Source organism: Euphorbia lathyris, chromosome 8 (genome assembly GCF_963576675.1).
Source record: "Euphorbia lathyris chromosome 8, ddEupLath1.1, whole genome shotgun sequence".
Lineage (NCBI taxonomy): Eukaryota > Viridiplantae > Streptophyta > Magnoliopsida > Malpighiales > Euphorbiaceae > Euphorbia > Euphorbia lathyris.
In genome coordinates, this window is record NC_088917.1 from 16156672 (window position 1) to 16175558 (window position 18887).

At 36.7% G+C, this 18887-nt stretch overlaps 1 protein-coding gene across 8 annotated transcripts; it reads right to left on the reverse strand.

Annotated features, from left to right (window-relative positions):
• Positions 1-3217: 3217 nt before the first annotated feature.
• On the reverse strand, positions 3218-6332 carry LOC136201934 (uncharacterized). Of its 8 annotated transcripts, none has more exons than XM_065992320.1 (8): positions 6145-6332; positions 5943-5986; positions 5330-5430; positions 4830-4970; positions 4510-4671; positions 3986-4059; positions 3701-3826; positions 3218-3615 (listed from the first exon to the last, which is right to left on the reverse strand). In XM_065992320.1, the coding sequence occupies exons 5-8, from the start codon at positions 4535-4537 to the stop codon at positions 3451-3453; spliced, it is 393 nt and encodes a 130-aa protein (XP_065848392.1). In that variant the 5' UTR covers positions 4538-4671; positions 4830-4970; positions 5330-5430; positions 5943-5986; positions 6145-6332; the 3' UTR covers positions 3218-3450. The 8 variants fall into 8 exon arrangements, with proteins under 8 accessions (XP_065848392.1, XP_065848397.1, XP_065848391.1 ...); XM_065992325.1 differs by having other exon boundaries at positions 3986-4056; positions 5943-6050; XM_065992319.1 differs by having other exon boundaries at positions 5943-6050.
• Positions 6333-18887: the final 12555 nt, after the last annotated feature.

Consider the following 18887-nt stretch of genomic DNA (forward strand, 5'->3'; position numbering starts at 1 on the left):
GAAGATCAACTATGGAAGCCATCCATCTAATGAGACAATTAATGGAGCACTATCGAAATAAGAAGAAAGACTTGCATATGGTTTTCATTGACTTGGAGAAAGCATATGATAAGGTACCAAGGGAAGTACTTTGGTGGGCCTTGATAAGGAAAGGCATTTCGCGGAAATATATTGACATCATAAAGGACATGTACGAGGGAGTATGCACGAGTGTACGTACTAGTGTTGGGAAGACTGAAGAGTTTCCTATTACGATTGGAGTGCATCAAGGTTCCGCACTAAGCCCATTTCTTTTTGCCATCGTTATGGATGAACTAACAAGTTCACTTCAAGATGGTATACCATGGTGCATGCTGTTTGCAGATGATATTGTGTTGGCTGATGAGACGAAAGAAGGAGTGGAGAGGAAGTTGGAACTATGGAGACAAACTCTAGAATCTAGAGGCTTTAAGTTGAGTCGAAGTAAGACAGAATATTTGGAGTGTAAGTTTAGCGGCCATAGGAGTAGGGAGGCAGGGACAATCACCCTAGATGGGAGAGTTGTTCAGGCCTCGGATTGCTTCCGGTATTTAGGATCTATTATCCAAACGGATGGAGAAGTAGATGGAGATGTTGCTCATAGGATTAAAGCTGGTTGGTCGAAGTGAAAGAGTGCTACGGGTTTCCTTTGTGATCCCGGCATGCCTAATAGATTGAAGGGAAAATTCTACCGGACGGTAATTAGACCAGCATTGTTATATGGTACGGAGTGTTGGGCAGTGAAACACTGCCACATCCATAAGATGTCGGTGGCGGAGATGCGTATGTTGAGATGGATGTGTGGTCATACGAGAAAGGACCGGGTGCGTAATGAAATAATTAGGACAAAAGTAGGGGTCACATCTATTGAGAATAAAATGAGAGAAAACCGACTAAGGTGGTTTGGCCATGTGAGACGTAGAGCGCTTGATGCGCCGGTTAGGAGAACCGAAGAGTGGCAAAGGGATGTAGTGGTGAGGGGTAGGGGAAGACCTAAGCAAACTTGGAGGAGGGTGATCGAGAGTGATATGAGTTTACTGGGAATTGAGGAAAATATGGTAGTGGATAGGACGGAGTGGAGGGAGCGAATCTGTGTCGCTGACACGACTTGATTTTCAGGGTTTTATATGATGGTTCATGTTAGCCGACCCCGAATCATTTCGGGACTAAGGCTTTGTTGTTGTTGTTGTTGTGATATATACAGCCCTTAGGGTTGTATATAAGCATTAATTATTCACATATAACAATAAAAAAGAGAATTTTAATTCTAAAATAAGTATTTATTTGTATTGGAAATATAACAATCTATTATGAATATATGCATTTAAATATTTAAACATTTAAGTATCAATAAATTTTATGTATTGAAAAACTAAATAAACACTAATAATAGAAATTTTTGGGTTTTATTTACATCCCTAAAGGCTGTAAATATCGGCACCCAAAAAAAAGTCATAGTTTCTGGTTTTATTGTAGAATGAGGACTGAATTGATGTTTTTTACTTAATTTAGAGATCCGATTGATGATTTTAATAGTTTAAGGTCTTAATCCACTTTCAAGTTTTAATTTAAGGACCAAATAGGTGTAATGCCTAGTTTTTATTATAATAAATAATAACTTTAATTGTATAGAATACAGACACAAAATTAATTAATCATGCCAGTATAGACATATATAAGCCAAAATAAGGCAAGTGCAATCCTAAGCTTGTGTTCATACCATATTATGGCAGTAAACAGTGAAAATAAGGCAATATGTCTACCAAAAAATTGCAAGTCGAGTCATACACAGCAATGCCAAAGATGACTACCAAAAATGTGTGTGAATTTTTGTCATTTTGCCCACTCATGCAGCTGTACAGAATTAGCAGGAAGTTACAAAATGATTATATAAACACCTTCTGGTTAGCATAATTCTTCTCTAAGTTTCTAATTATCATAATTCTTCTTTAAGTTTCTGTAAGTTCAATGGCTTCAATTACATTAGAGGAGCTTCATGCCTATCATGCTATGGATAGAGAGGTATTCTCTCGAATGGTTCTGGTTCGAGAACCTGCAGAGTCTCTACTAATCATGGCTGTATGGCTATGGCTAGAATCAAAAGGCTATCCAAACATTGTTATGAAGCTCGTCCACTACGAAGATCACTTTGTTATGCATGCCCTTGCAGACGAGACGGCTTTATGCCTCGAATGTCTTGAATCAAACACAGTACCTTTCCTCTCCGATGGAGAACTCCCTCTCATGGCTGGTGTTATGGACAAAAATATTTCTTTGGGAATGTTTCACCATAACAAGTTTTCAGCCATCAATGGAGTCAAGAATTTCCTTAACACAGTTTGTTCTTGGATTTTCACAGATATATTGGAAATTCTTTTACACAAGGAAAGTTCAGGATCATCAAGCCCAAGCCAACCGCTAGCCATTCCGGGTTTTCCTCATCCAGTGTTTGGGGGTGTGAGCATTGTGCCAAGACCAACTGTTTTTAACATCCCTTTAGGCGGATTATGGGGCTGGGATCCTTCTAAAACTGTCTCCGAAGATGACCGTACCATGCTTCTGACCTTTTCCAGGGGTTTCCCAGTGACCAAAGAGGAAGTGGCAGATTTTTTTACTAAGTTCAACCGTGAGCCAGTTGGTGATGTTAAGATGCAAGAACAAGTGACAGAAAATGGACATCCTTTGTCTGCAAAAATGATCCTGGGTTCTATTGGATCAGTTGATAAAATCATGAATGGCAAAAATATAGCAAAGTTTCGGATCAATGGGAAACACATTTGGGCTCGCAAGTATGAACGAATAGAGTAAGATTGTGATCATCAGAGGTTGTATGTTCTATTATGAATCAAGAAATGATGTTTCAATTAATAGTAATGTTGTTCTATGCTAGAAAGTCCCTTTTCATGTTCTTGTAAAATTATGGTTTTGAAAGCTATTTCAAATGAGTATAATCAGTTTTGTTTTTCTGATATTAAACATATTGTTAATACTGTTAAAATGCAGCTCATACTGAAACTAGTAATCTGAGTGGGAGGGTTGTTTTATCTTGTTGTAACTGTAATTTTTTTTATCTTTAATACAAACTAATTTTAAGCAAAATTATGTTCTTAAACATAATAAGATGTTAAGAAATAGGTTACACTACAAAAAAAAAAGATCATTTACCTTCGGAATTTAGCTTCTGTAGCGACGGTTTGTCTGTCGCTATAGAATTTAGCGACTAGTTCATTAGAAAATAAATCTGTCAATACAAAAACATTTCACTACGCTGTAAATTAAAATCTCTGGCATGAGGAGCATTGTCTAGAGAATTCCCTACTTGGAGAAGCTTTCTTCACTTCTACAATCAAACCTGGAACAATAGGCAAAATCCGGAACAATAGAGACATAAGACAGTCCGGTTTTATCATATGGGAAAGACATAAGACACATTCAGAGGACACATGAGACAAATAAATAACATAATAGGTTAATGTTAGTACATAACATAAGACTCCAATAGGAAAAGACGTGAGATGACATTTGGTAGTCTAAGTTCATTAACTTCGGCAAACCAGACTCGAGGATGTGTGCTTCCCTCAAGGACTCCAAATCGACCTGAACATAAAGGCACATAATGAATTAGAACATAAGGTAGGATAGTTTAATTAACATCAATAATGTCAGCTTCATATTGTCTAACCCTCATTGATACTCGCTCTCCTGCAATCCCATCAAGTGCCTCTCCTGCAATCCCATCAAATGCTCTGACTATAGGGTTGAGCAATTCAACCAACTCATTAACTTTGCTTCTATCCTTTAGAACTTCCTGCAAAAGATAATCAAATGCACAGCTCTTAATTCTTCAAAAATTCAAGCGGAACTTTGGTCCATAGCTAAGGTAACTGTTTTCTGTCCATTAGAATGGCATAAGTCATTTAAACTAAGTTGCTTAATGTAACAGAGTCTCAGATTAGAAAGAGCATACATCTCGCTTTCCAATCCTCTTTCCAAAGTTAATGTTGAGCATTCCACTATATGGCTTCAATTTGATCTTTTCTGCTGATCATAGTAAACATTGCCTGTGAAGGGGCAAGTAACTAAAAGAAGTTGCAAAAGCAAATTTGGAACACATTGAAGTTTGACACTAAGTCTATCAGCTGCTATTAGACCTAGGACACGATTGGCGCACAAATATTCATCCCAATACAATTACTTAACAGCAAAATCCAATTACCAAGACTTGCAAGCACTGAAACAATCTCAGCCCAACAAACTTAGGCAAGATACCAACATTAAGAAGTGAAGCTTTCCACTGAAATTTTGGTTCTCCTTCCTTGTTTTGTCTTTTAGATCAATGACACGAAAATATATCATGGCTGCTTATTAACTGAGTATTATACTAAAAACAAAGCTCCTATAAAACTTCGCTGAGAAGTTGTGACAAAGATTACTCAGTTTAATTATACACATAAAGAACCAACAAGTAACTAAAAATGAAATTGGTCTTACCTGTCATTCCATCCTGATTTTGTGCCATGAAAATGATCAAAAACTGGCAATAGTTCCTTTCGCTTCAATTCAACTTCATTGACAGGAACATTTTCAATTTCAAACTCTCCATCACCATAATTTTGATCATATTCATATCCAAGATGAGAAAATTTCTGCAGCCTGTTAGAGAAATTTAACATTCATTAAACTAACGAAGTTGCAATTTCCATGAATCGGGGTCAGCGGATCCTCTATAACCCCTAGTCTCTTCGCCATGTATATAGTCAATAACTTTAGACAGTAAATCTTTCAAAATACATATAGCAAGAGTTACAGACCTCTTCTTTTGACGTCTTCAGTTGATCGGCTAGTTTTACACAAATCTCGTTTGGGATATCGTCATGGTTATAGCTTTTAAATTTCAGAGTGAAGAAAGGAACAAACTCGGCAAGTACAGATTCACTCTTGCAAGTATACACCTTCAACAAGGAAAGAAATGCAAGTCCAATGTATTAACTAAAGTTTCATCCAAATACAGATTAAAACATAAGCTTCATCTTGGCAATATGCATCATTAATTCAATCGAAACTAAAAGAGAGACACCTTAGAACACATCATATTCTCGATTTCGGACCTTGATGACACCAATAGGATGCTCCTAATCAATAAAGTAAAATGGAATACGTGGACATATGACAGAAATCGATCTCTTTAAAGACAGAAAGATCGGTAACCAAGCAAGATTGAAAGAAATGACCAATAGTCATACATAGACCGAAGAAGAGAATAGAACAGCGGGGATAAAATAAAGCAGAAACAAGGTAAATGAATTAATACCCTTTGAATTTACAAGAGAAGCTGTCATCCCAAATATCCTAGGAAGATCGGAACCTCCAGATTTGAAGTAGAGGTGAATAATTAAGCAGCCAACAGCAACACTGAATCAATTGTATAGGAGAATCACTAAAACATGATTTATTTTGCAAGAAAATGATTTCATTGACACAACCAGAGCCCAAGTAAAATGTTAATACAGTCAAGTCACCCTAATCCTTTGCATATATTCCACCAACACTTAAAATTCTAAACCTGCCAAAACCAATTCTACCCAACTAATTGCACATAATAGAGGACCATATTCAAGTGGCTTATCTTCATATTTATGCGACTCTAAACAAACATTATGACTCCATAAAACTCCAGTATCAACATTAAGATTAGGGAAAATTAGTTAGAAACTATCAACATTAAGATTAGGGAAAACTCCAGTATCTCACTCCATAGAAAAGGGACTAAGCTAGCAGGCAAGTGAAAGAGTTTGAAAACAGCAGGTAATATAGCACAACAAAGAAATAATATCCTGCTAGTATCTCACTCCATAAAACCCTCAGAATTTGCACAAATAGTTAAGGTGAGATAGGTCATATGATAAAGAGAGAGGAATACTAACCGTACTACAGGCCTAAATCAGGAAATTCCAGCCACAAGCAATAACTGAAACAACCATTTTGACAAATGTAGGAAAAGAGACGAAATAACCTATAGCTGAATTGATTTACTGAGCATCCAAATAGAGAGTAAGAAATTCAAAATTATGAAGCCATAAGCATCCCAATTTAAGGAACTGATAATGTGAGAAGAACTTATATTACCTGGGGTGGAGGGAGAAGAGCGTAGAGAGAAGATCGGTGAGTGTGAGGGAAGGTCGAGAAGAGCACGGAGAGAAGACCGGTGAGTGTGAGGGATGACCGAGAAGAGCACGGAGCGAAGAGGGAGGAGCGATTACGGAGAAGTCGGGGAAGAGAGAAAAGAAAATCCGAACGAGTGGTATCAGACTAAGTATTGGTAATGGTAATGAAAGGGTTATGAGTTTGATGGGCCAAGAAATAAGTTAACTGTAACCTAAGTATAATGGGCCTTGAATAATTAAATATTATAGAATGTCTAATTAAAGCAAATAGATATATATTTTGTAGTGACACTTTTTATAAGTGTATTTAAAAAAGTGTTGTTATAGGGGTATTTTTTTTTTGTAGTGTTAACACTAAGGAATTTTTAGTGGCGAAGGAGTTTGTGGGGGAAAATAAAATTGCCACTAAATATAAGACAATCGTGGCTAATAAATCGACAGGATAAATCGTTCACAACAAGTAGTAAATTTTTAGTGACGAATTTGCTACTTGCCACATAAAATAACGTAATTAGTGGCAAATTTTATAAATAAATATATGGGGTGATTTTTACATATAATTTTTTTAAAGGGGTCCTTATGTCTTATATCGCCAAAGGCCCATAAATTGTTAGGACCGGCTCTGGTGTTAGAAAGCGCGAAATCATATCATGTGCAGTAGTCATATTATTGCCCTATAATATTAGGGTTTGAGAAAAATAGAGAAAAGGAAAAGTTTGGGCAATTTTTACTCATTCGCAAAACTTCGCAATCCTTTTTTCTTTTTTTCCTTTATAACAATTGCGTGTTTAAAAGACGACATATGTATGTTATTTTAGCGCCACACCTAATTTGAGGTTTTTTGCACTTGTGATTTTAGATGATGGAAGTTTAAAAAACTTTCAGTAAAAACATTCCATTGAGAGTAAAAAAAAGTATGTCACGTATCTTGTGTCATCTGAATAGAAAAATGGGATAAACTTTTGAGAAGATATATTTCCACTATTTGAAGTAATTGAAAAAAAAATCCTTGAATATATGTGTTTTTGACTTTGAACAAGACCATTTGAATTATGGGTTCTAGTTTTAGGAGCGGCCTATTGCCAAAAAATTGGCAAGGAAAGACCTGCCCCAATACACCTTTATGGTGGGACCTCTCCCTGGACCCTCGATTAACAAGAACGCGTAGTGCATCGGATTGTCCTTTATAAAAAAACACTAATAAAAAATATGAGTCAAATTAGTTATATTAACCGATTATATAGCTAATCTATAACAAACAATATCCCTCCAATGCATGCTTGTCTTTTATGCTTGTCTTCCTACTTTTGAGAAAAAAAAAAAAAAAGCATATTTAAGCCTCTCGTCATTTCAATCTTTCTCTTGAAATGTCACATTATCTTTAATTTTTTCACTTCTTGACTCGTAACTAATATGGCTTTGGTAATGAAGTCGTAAGGATTCAATGTGTGTGAAATTGAAAATTACTAACTATATTTCAAATTGCCAAAGCGTTATAAAAATGAAAAAAACCTAGAAACGGTAAAAACGCAAAAAAAAAACGAAACTGAAAAAAAACACGAAATGAAAAAAAAGTAAAACATGAAGTAAAAAAGTAAAACACGAAGTAAAAAAGTGAAAAACGCAAAAAAAAAAGTGAACGGAAAAACATGAAAACAGAAAACTGTGAAAACGATAAAAACACGAAAAACAAAAAAAAAAGTGAAAATAGTAAAAAAAAACAGAAAATAGGGAAAACGAACAAAAAGAAAAATAAACGCCAAATCCAATATTCACTGCTTTGTCTTCCTCGAGTGGATTTGGCTTTTTTTTCTTTAGTGATGTGCTTGAAAATGGAAAAAACAAGAAAATGAAACAAGGAAAAAATATGAATAAAAACGTGAAAAAGAAAAATTGCAAAATTGAAAAAAGTAAGAAAAACAAAAAAAAACAAGTGAAAATAAAGATGATAAACCGAAAAAACGTGAAAAACAGAAATTGAGAAAAAAAACATGAAAAACGGAAAACAAGCAAAAAAACGTTAAAAATATAAAAATGCAAAACAAATGTGACATTTAAAAAATAGGATTAATGTTCGTTGAACAAAAAAAAGGACAAGGCGGAAAATTTAACTCTTTTTTTGATTTTTTTTTCCTTGAAGGCCGGTTCGCGAGAGAGTGTAAAAAACAGACATCCCAGCTATGCTGACACTCTGAAAATCACAGCAAACCCGAACCAATATTATTAAAGAAGAAAAGAAAAGTTACAAAGAACTAAATATAAAAGTTCAAAACAAAACCATGTCAAGCGAAGCGATAAGAACCACGCCCCACAAGATCATGCAAAAAATTGGGGCAATAAAAATCAGGAATTAAATCCCACCAATGCAAAGTATCAACCATACGACCAAAAGAGGCAAGAGAATTAGCAACCGCATTTCCTTCACGATAAATGTGAGAAATGACAAATTGCATGGAATCTAATTTTGATAAACAATCAATCCAACTCTGACGAGCCACCCAAGGAACAGTAGTCGATTTACTACGCAACAACTGAACAACATAAGTCGAGTCACTCTCTAACCAAAGGTGACGCCAACCTTTGTCAAAAGCCGTATGAATTGCATAAATGGCAGCCTTCAACTCAGCTAAAAAAGCAAAAAAAAAACGTCAAACGGGAATGCAAAAGCACCAAGGAACATACCATTTGAGGAACGGTAAATACCGCCACAACCCGTAGCATCCGAACTACCCAAAACAGAAACATCAGTATTAACCTTATTCCAACCGACCGAAGGACGCTGCCAAACCACATGAATAATACGTCCCTTAGGAAATCTTCTATCAATTTTCAATTCCCTCAGAATTTGTAATTCCACAGAAGAATTCCAAGTAAAACTACGACCCTGATTTGTCGCTTCATGAATTACGCTCCAAATACGCCGAAGAACCAATTTAACTCTGACTCTTCAAAGGAAGTGCAGATTTAGTCCTCAACTACAGAATTATATAAATTTGGCCCTATGTTACCGAAAATTTAAAAATACTGGTTTGACAGTTATTAACTGTCACATCAGACTTTTCAAATAAGTTCATCGATAAAATCAAACAGTTGGGTGGTCCGAGTGCAACAGGTGCGGGCAACATCTTTCGTACACACCGGGGGTTCGAGAGGGGTTTTTCACTTTCTCCATTCCGCAATTCTTTGCATATATAGCAGAGCTCCGAGATGTAATTTTCGCGGTAGATATCGCGTGGGAAAAAGGGTGGAGGTGCCTATGGATTGAGTTGGATTCAACTTATTTTGTCAGCCTTCTTAAGTCTCGTTCGGTGATTGTGTCGTGGTCAATTCGAAAGTCCGGGTTGAAATGCCTTAATCAATGTTTAAGCATGGATATTGCAGTAATGTATTTATATAGAGAGGGCAACAGGGTTACGGATGCATTAGCTCGGTTTGGTGTCACTTCACCCACTATTTATTATGGATGATCTATGTAATATTAGTCACTTATGTTTGCCTTTTGTATAACTTTTTGTTTTTATTAATATATTCGGGTTTTACTTGGGTAGCGGTGGGGTGCCAACCTAGTTGGGATGTCGGCCCTAGCTTTGGTATCGTTCCTCTCTGTTAAAAAAAATAAGAATTACAATAATAAATATTCCTTTTATTAAACTATTTATAATAGCTAAAATTTCTCTCGTTGTATAAGAATATCTTTATCACAAAAAATATATAATAATAACCATTGCTCTGGTTAAATAACCATTTTTCATAATTAAAAGCGTCGCAACACAAATTAACCATAAAAGCTAGCATATAATAAAGATCGAAAGACCAACCATTTGAGTAATCATAATATATATTGTTGGTCCCGTGTGATTAGTTCCAGGGGGGGTTAGGAACTAATATAACTTTTTCACTAATTAATCTTGCTGACTTAATTATTTTGGTGAGTTTATTAACTCAGCTTTGGTCAGCTTGGTCGAACTTAATGTAAGACAGCTTTAGTCAGGTGCTGACTAAGACTGTTTTACTTGAGAGTTGGGAATTGACACTTATGTGGCCAGTTTCCAACTCAGCACTCCAATTTACTCAGTGTCAGCTTCTAACAGTTTATATGCTGAGTAAATATTACAAGCAGCACAAGCGCACACACACACACACACACACACACACACACATATATATATATATATATATATATATATATATATATATATATATATTTGAGAGAGTTAGAAATTACTCAGTATCACTTATCCTGGTTCGGCCTCTCCGCCTACGTCCAGTCCCCAGAATCCTCCGGGCTTTCAGAATTCAATACTGAGCTCTTTAAGGGTAGAGCACAAACCGATTACAGGCAGTTGAATATGCAAGAGTACCTTCCTCTATTCGTCTACTCAACTCCTACTAAATGCTACAACCCAACACTTAGATTTCTCTACCACTAAGTACTAAATACCAAGTACTCAGCACGTCCACTCTCAATATTACAATTGATCACACCCTTGTTACTTTTGAGATAAAGAACACTTTAGATGATTACAAACAATCAATCTAGCATTTACACAAAGAATAGAAGATTGGTGTAAGCTTTCTCTTTTGTTTTGAGTGCTTTTAATTTGTATCTTTCTCACTTGTAATTTTCTGTAAATCGGCAATCTTCCAAATGATATCCTTGTCCCTTTTATAGTTGAAATGTGAGGAACAAATCATTTGAATTTGATTTGTCTGTTGAGTCCAAAACGGCTCTTTTGGGGGACAAACCTCTGGTCAGCTTCAGATGTGCAGGTCAATCCTGTCTTCTGAATTCTTCAGACGTCAGATTTGTCTTCTTCCTACAGTCTTTATTTTCTTGCGGCAGTTTGTCTTGTAGCATAAAACAGTTGACCCATGCATCTTGGAATTTGGCTTTTGCGTAATTCAAGACTTTTATTATTGGTGCAGACAGTTGTCGAAATTGTCTTTTAGCTAACGGATCAATCATGCTGTCCTGGAGATTACTCAGCTTTACTTTGATACTCACTGTCTTCGATTTTCACCAAGTTTCATACTGTGTTCTTTTTCTACTCAGCTTTCATGGTCAGCTTCGTTCTGTAGAAACTATTACTTGGGGCAGTCTTCTTCTGTGTTGAGCTTCGTTTCACTTAGCTTCTTTGTTTAGCTTTATTCTGAAGCTGTTATTCTGAAGATGACTTATCTTCTCTTATGCTGAGTTGCTCTTCACTCAGCTTGTGTTTTCATGCTAACTTTGTCATGTCTTAATCTTTATTTCTTTTTGCATTTATACTCAATATTGAACAAACGGATTAGTACAATTAAATCAAAGCACTTAAATTTAATTGTCTCTTAATCATGGATTAAGCTTAAATGATTTTGTCAAATCAAAATCTTGTTGGATAGGTGTTTCAACAAACTCCCCCATTTTGATGTTGGCAAAATATTTAATTTATGGAACTCAGTATTGAAATTCCCCATGATTGAATTACATTTTATTCTTCTGAAATTACTCCCCCGTAAGGGATGCATATATTGTTTTGACTTTATTCTAAACCTTAGAGAAGACATGTTTATCCTGTCTTAGTTCAATTTTCAGAAGAACTCAGTTTGATACATGATTAGTTTTGGTATCAGAGTTAGTGTGTACTGAGTATTTTAATTTGAAGTTATTTGTTTGTTCAATTTTAGACAGGTCAGCATATAAATAAGCATCGCAAATAGTTCAATTTTCAGAAGAACTCAGTTTGATACATGATTAGTTTTGGTATCAGAGTTAGTGTGTACTGAGTATTTTAATTTGAAGTTATTTGTTTGTTCAATTTTAGACAGGTCAGCATATAAATAAGCATCGCAAATAGTTAAGTCAATTTGAAAGAAAGGATACTTAACATATATTCAAGTTATCAAGCATTCATACAGAATAAGCTAAGTCATATGCTGACTAAGCTATTACTTTCTATGGGCAGCTTGATACAATTTTCCCTTGCCTTTGTCTTTCCACTGCTTACTGCCTGAAGCTTCACTTGTTTCTTGCTGAGTTCCATCATCTCGTTTGTTCTCCCCCGTTTTGCCACCATCAGGCGGAGGAGCAATGAAGGTGTCATTGAGAGCAGCACGAGTTAGTTTGACCGAGTAGGCCTTAAGACGTTTCATGCTTTCAAACAACCCATCAAGCACAGGAACTCCATCATCCAAAACTGAACCTGGGACGCGAATGGAGGAGCTGATCATGCTGAGCATGTATTCTTGTGATTTAGCGAACCAGGACATGGCTTCCGCGAGTTGGGCATAGGATTGATGGTACATTCTACTGATAGCCTTGTCATAGATATCATGCTGAGCGTTTGTATGACGCACATGGTGAAATAGGCTTTGAGTGGTTTGGAGAATGGTATTGGTTTTGACCATGTCAGTTTCCATCTCCTCTTTGCTCAAATTCAGAAGACGGACAACTTCACTTATTTCATCCATCGTGCATTGGGAAGATGAAGAGAGAAGATCACGAGCGCCAATCAGCTTAGAAGTCAGTTTGGTGAAGCAATGATCTAACTCAGCAGAGGTAGCATAGCCCGTGTTGATGGTAGGCAATGCATTTATCTGTCATTGAAGTGCATTCATGTGGTTCACCATCATCAATATCAGCTCAGTTAGCTTGACAAAGAATTCTTGCTTGGGTTGCTGGAGTTGGATGGAAGTCATGACACTTACTAAATCTTTGAGATGTTTGATCTCATTGAGAAGCTGAGTGACAGATGAAAACTCTTGTGATTCAGCGTTTGCAGACCCAGCAGCATCGGCATGAGAAGTGTTTATATCCTGGAAAAGATGTTGAGCCGAGTCGATGATGCGACGGCCGGACTCAGTGGCATTAAGATAGGCAAATTGTGCTTCAGGATGTACCTCAGTGGCCGGAATTCTAGTTTCACCAGATTGAGGAGGTGTTTGGTGCTGTCCTTGAGTTGAAGTGCCAGTATGTTCAGCAACTGGACTTTTATGTGGATGAGCAGCAGGAGCTGACTGCTCAATGTTCTGCACAATAGGATGGAAAGGAGGTGGATCGGCAGAGAGAATTACCTGCTCAACATGGTCTTGAGTTGGTGCAGGGAGAGGCACCTCAGGTTGAGTAGGATTTTCCTTAGCTTGTTTTTCTCCCTGAGCAACTAGAACTTCGAGTTTTTCCTCGGTTTGGTTTGGATCTTCAGGAGTCTTGGCGTGTTGCTCGGTTTGAGTAACAGAGGCTTGGTTTTCCTGTATGGAGGGCTCAGGAGGTGATGAGAAGAACCTAAAATGAGTAGTTGTAAGGTCTGTGATTTCATCCCTTGGAGGTGAGTCATCTAGGAGGTCAATAGTGGGAGATTTGTAGGCCTTCTTCTTAAGCCTTCTTAACTTACTTGCCTTTGGAGGAGGTGAGTCAGCAGGAATGGAATCGAGTGATGATTCAATTCCAAGATCAGTGTTGAGCCCTTCCCTGACTATTTCTTGTTCTGGGAGCTCAGCAACACCTGTCCCATTCTGTTCAGCTGGACTTTCAACTTCCTCAGCATTCTCTGTTTGTCCTTGCTCAGCATAAGTTTCTTGATATTGCTCAGTATTCTCATTATAATCATGCTGACCTTCATTGTCACTTTGTTCTTCTTCTTCTTCTTGATCAGCTGGAGTTTGCTCAAGGTCAATCTCTTGGCCTTTGATGAAGTGAGCATCATCAGGAACAGCAAAACCAAGAGGAACAGATTCAACCAGACTCAGCTCAACAGTTTTCTTTTTCTTCTTCTTCAGAGGGGTTTCCACACTTTCTAGCTCCTCATGCTCATCTTGCCTTTTTCTTTTCTCTGCTGACTTACCTTGGTCAGCATCAATTTTCTTCCCCTTAGAGACAATCCGAATTTTCTTGGGGACAGCATCAACATCCTTTGAGCTGGTTTGGACTGCCTTGCGTTTCTTTTCACGTTTGGTTTGGATAGCAGCTTCATCTACAGCAATATCCTCGTTCTGAGGTAGCTCAGCATCCTCTTCCTCCTGAGCTTCCTCCTCAGCTTCTCCCTCAGCTTCCCCATGAGTTGCCTCGACGACCCCTTTTCCCTTCTTGGGCTTGATAGGTTGGTTGTATACTAACCCAAACAATAACGCAACAGTAATTTCTGTTCCCACCGTTTCTATTTCAGTTGTTACGTCGATTTGGTGGTCTTCAAGGATTCGGGTTATTAGGGAACCCAGCCTGAGTTTGATAGTGCTTCGTTGGAGTGCTCCTACCAGAAATACGGGCATGTTGAGGGGGCTGTAGGTTAGCATTTGCCAAATGAAGCACTGCTCGAAGTTTGAAGCGGATGATGCTGCGTTGAATTTTGGGAAGATGAAGTTGGTAAGTATATAGTGCGCCATTTTCTGGTTTTGCCCCATGCACGTGTTGGGTATTTCCCCTTTGTGTCTAGCAGGTTTACAGAAAGTGACAGTATGGTCACGCTTCTCCTTAGTGGTCCTGAATTCCTTTCCAGTGTTTGGAAGTTGGAGCAAGTTTGAGAGATAGGAGGGGGTAATAGTGAGCTTCTTACCCTTAACGTGAGTGACTAGATGGTCAGCATCACTTCCATCAACACAGAGGTTGGAATAGAATTCATGTACTAACCTAGGGTAGGTTTTTCCAGGAACCGAAAAGAGTCCAGTCCATCCGTTTTTCGCAATCCATTCACAAAACGGTTGCTCATGTGTAATGAAGCTTGGGGAGAACCACCTGCATCGAAGAACCTCATGATTCTTCACACTAGGGTACACCTTGATGAAGAATTTTTCATTTGGCTGCTCATCCTTCTTCTTCTTTGAAGAGGTTGCTGGGTCAGTTTTGGGGTTTCTGTTTGGAGTTAGGTCATGCTGACCTTGTTGAGACTTAGGGTTTTCATCGGCGTGGTCATCGTTGTTACCGCCACCGGAAGAACTTTGGGATTTCGCCATTTCTATGAGGTCTTTGAGAATTTTCTGGGATTTAGAGAGATGAATTCGAATGCCAAAGATTTCGTGTGTAAAGAATGATAAGTGGGAAAACTTCCAGTTTTTATAGAGGTGCTAATGAATCCTATACGTTTAACTAGCCGTTTCACCTCGAGATTATCAACCGACAGGGATTCTATCATTTATGACACGTTCGGCGCATGGGATTTCTCATTATTTCTTACGTTATCCTAGGTAGCTATTAATGCGCGTGCCAGCATTTAATGTTTTAAATGTGTTTTACTCGGCATTAAGAATACCAAACGTTTGTGATTCTGGGCAGTCAGTTTTACGTAGGATTGTTGTTTGTGGACTTAGTAACTCGGGTTAGAAGAGAAATCACTCAGCATAGGGTGATTTCATGTCATTCTTAACTCAGCATGCAATCAGTTACTAAAATATCACAGATCACTCAGCATGATAATCACTCAACATTCAATTTTAGCACATAGAATTTATTGAAGAGGATTAGACATACCGATAGCTTCCCTTAGTATGTTGAATTGCTCACTAGCCAAGGGCTTCGTAAAGATATCTGCAAGCTGTTCATTTATTGAAACATAAGTCAGCTTGATCTCACCCTTGAGTACATGATCTCTGATGAAGTGATGTCTTATACTGACATGCTTCATCCTGCTGTGTTGGATTGGATTCTTAGATAAGTCAATGTCACTCTTGTTGTCACATTTGACTTCTATTGTTTCTGTTTTGACACCGTAATCCTCAAGCTGTTGCTTAATCCATAGGACTTGAGCCACACAGCTTCCAGCAGCAACATACTCAGCTTTAGTTGTAGACAAGGCCACTGATGACTGCTTTTTACTAAACCACGAAACTAGACAGCTTCCTAGGAATTGGCATCTGTTGGGGTTTAGTGTCCTATACACAATTGTTCTAGGATACAAACTTAATATAAATGAATTGTTCTTTATATCATTTGTTTTAATGAGATATATGTTTTATAACTATATAAAGGCAATCCCTTTTAAGCACTAAATAAAGTCTAATAAAAGGAAATCCGTAAGTTTGTTAAAGTGATTATAAAGTGTTCATACAAGCATGAAGTGAGACAAAACTTTATAATAAACTAATAAACTTAAAACCACCCCAAGTCAAGTGATATGTTTAGGATTGATATATCACTGTTGAGACTTGCATGTAACAATGTCTTCTGTCCGACAGAAAGCTGATCTCACAAGCTTCATATATACAGATATCTGGACAGTTACATGGATCCGATGAAAAGTAGTTCATTAGGATTAGGGATCCGATTTGAGATAACATGATGGGTAGATTCATCCTTGTCACCTGTTCATCTCATTGGTATTAATATGTATAACTAATCCTCAGACTCATAGGAATATTAATTGGTATTCTGGATTACGGAATGTGACGCTTTGACTCTGGTGTAACACGATCCTTAACAGAGATGACTCTGGGGTGTGAACAGTAGACGTTGGGTATCACAGGAAGTGATTGCGGGATCGTTATATATTGGATTGAGCATTTATCACTCCCAATAAATGGGAGATACATCCAAGGATCGCTTGTGGAAGACTCGACTCTAAATCCTTGCAAGGTGATAGCTTAAGACTTGAAATACAGATTTCACTTAACCTATCTATTTGAGTTGACTCGGCCTGTACAAGTAAAACGAACGTCTCGCTATATGTGACTTGACATCATCCATAGTCATAAGATTTAGTTCAAGGATGTAGTTGATAAAGGATCGAATTATACTGTAATTAATACGGAAAGGTTAACGACAGAATCAACCTGTCTTCTTATGGCTCTGGGGGAATGATTACGGACTTGCTAATCACATACTCTGTACATCATTCCGTTATGCAAAGATTAAATATAATTCTTTGAAAATTAATTTAATAAAGTTCCATACGGCCAGTAGTAATAGGAACCTAATGGGTCACACATAAGATTTGGAACCTAAAAGAGAGATAGATGTTAATTAATTGATGGAAGCCCTATTGAGCCCAATAAGGCCCATGGACCAAAGGGGGGGTCGAAATTCATGTAGTATGTACATGAATAATTAATTTGATTTTTTTATCAATCCTAATTAGATTAGGATTATGAATTAAATTAATTAAGAGATAAATAAGTTAGGAGTTTTAATTAGATTATAATACTCCTATTATTATCCAATAAGGTTATTATTATTATCCTTAATATGTTAGATATATAATGAGATAATAATTAGGAATTCTATTCCGAATTGAATTCCTATTCAGTAACCTAATTCTATCTAACTAGGGATTAGATACAAGAGATTATAAATACCCTCCCTTAGGATTTTCGAAATCCAAGTGTGCAAACCCTAGAGAGATTTTCGAAATCCACCCTAGTGCAAGAGAGAGAATATTCGACCCCTAGTTCGAGGACGAGATTTTTCTACGGCTTCCTTTCGATCAATTGATTTCATCTATTTCTTTTATCCTTGATCTTGTGTTGATTAATTAGAGGCAATCTATTTTGGTTGCTATTCAACGGTTGATTCTAACTTAATCTTCCCGTGTTTTATTTTGTTCTTGGGAACTCGGAGAAGAGTTGTGGGAACTTCATTAACAACGGTAGATTGATCATCAAAAGGTAATTCTTCTTATCCCTCTTTATATGAAATAACGATTAACGGATCCTAGGGTTAATGGAAATAGGTTAAAAATTTTATATTTCCGCTGCTATACCTTAGCCTAATTTCCAACAGTGGTATCAGAGACATCGTTAAATCCGTTATTTCATATATGAAAATTTAGAAGTTTTTCAATAGGATTGAATAAATATTTATAGTTAGGATTAATTAACAAATTGTTTTGATTAATTAATTCTAAAGATAAATAAGTTTTAATTAATTATTAATTAAAATAGATTATGCGTATGTTCCTAATTATTTTGGTTCATAATCATCACAACAAAATCTATTAGTTTTATAGTTAGATTGATAAAATCAGTTTTATTAATTCTAAAGATAAAACGGAAATCTATAGTAGTTTTTCCTATTTTCTGAAAATCGTTTTAAAACCATTTTAGAACTGATATATATATATTTAAAATTATTATAAAAAAAAATTGCGACAGCAGCTCGAGTCGCGCCGCGTGCGGCGCCTGGCCGCCGCTGCCGCAAGGCAGCGGCGGTTCAGCCGTCCTAAGGCTGCTGCCAATCGGCAGCAGCCCACTCTCGGGCCCGGCCCGAGACCCACTTGAATTTTAAATTGTTTAAAATCGGTTTTTATATATATTTGAATATATATGTTTCAGAAATTGATAGTTTTCTGTTTTGATTATCGAATGAAAATTTGTTTAAAAGTTTGTTTTACCAATTTGTAAATCAAAATGTTAAATGAATTGAAATCAAAATAATTGGGACGTGCATAATTGACGTTTTGTATAGTTATATTAATCTAAGGATTAATATAAAGATACAAAACTATTAGAAGTAAAATTGGATGAAAGTTAATTTAATAAGTTAATGTGATTAACCTAAATATTACATAAAATAGTTATGTAATCAACCAATTAAATTTATTTAATTGAGTGTATGCATGTTTGGAGTTATGGACATATTTGGACCCTCTTTTAGTCTTTTGGTATTTTTGAAATAGGGCCTGCGAGTCCTGCCTTTCTACTATCTATTGTAATTTCTCCTCTCATCTAATTCCCTTCAATTCAATTGAAGTTTTCTTTAGTAGTATAGAAATTAATATGTAATTTCAAGGCGCCATGGAGAAG

What these genes read in the sequence shown, in the direction of transcription:
- LOC136201934 (XM_065992322.1), bottom strand. Translation starts at nt 4,537, where the DNA reads ATGGCACAAAATCAGGATGGAATGACAG. An exon ending in AAATCAGGATGGAATGACAG is followed by an intron (nt 4,060 to 4,509) that starts GTAAGACCAATT and finishes TACTATGATCAG; the next exon opens with CAGAAAAGATCAAATTGAAG. An exon ending in GAGAGCGAGTATCAATGAGG is followed by an intron (nt 3,616 to 3,700) that starts GTTAGACAATAT and finishes CTTTATGTTCAG; the next exon opens with GTCGATTTGGAGTCCTTGAG.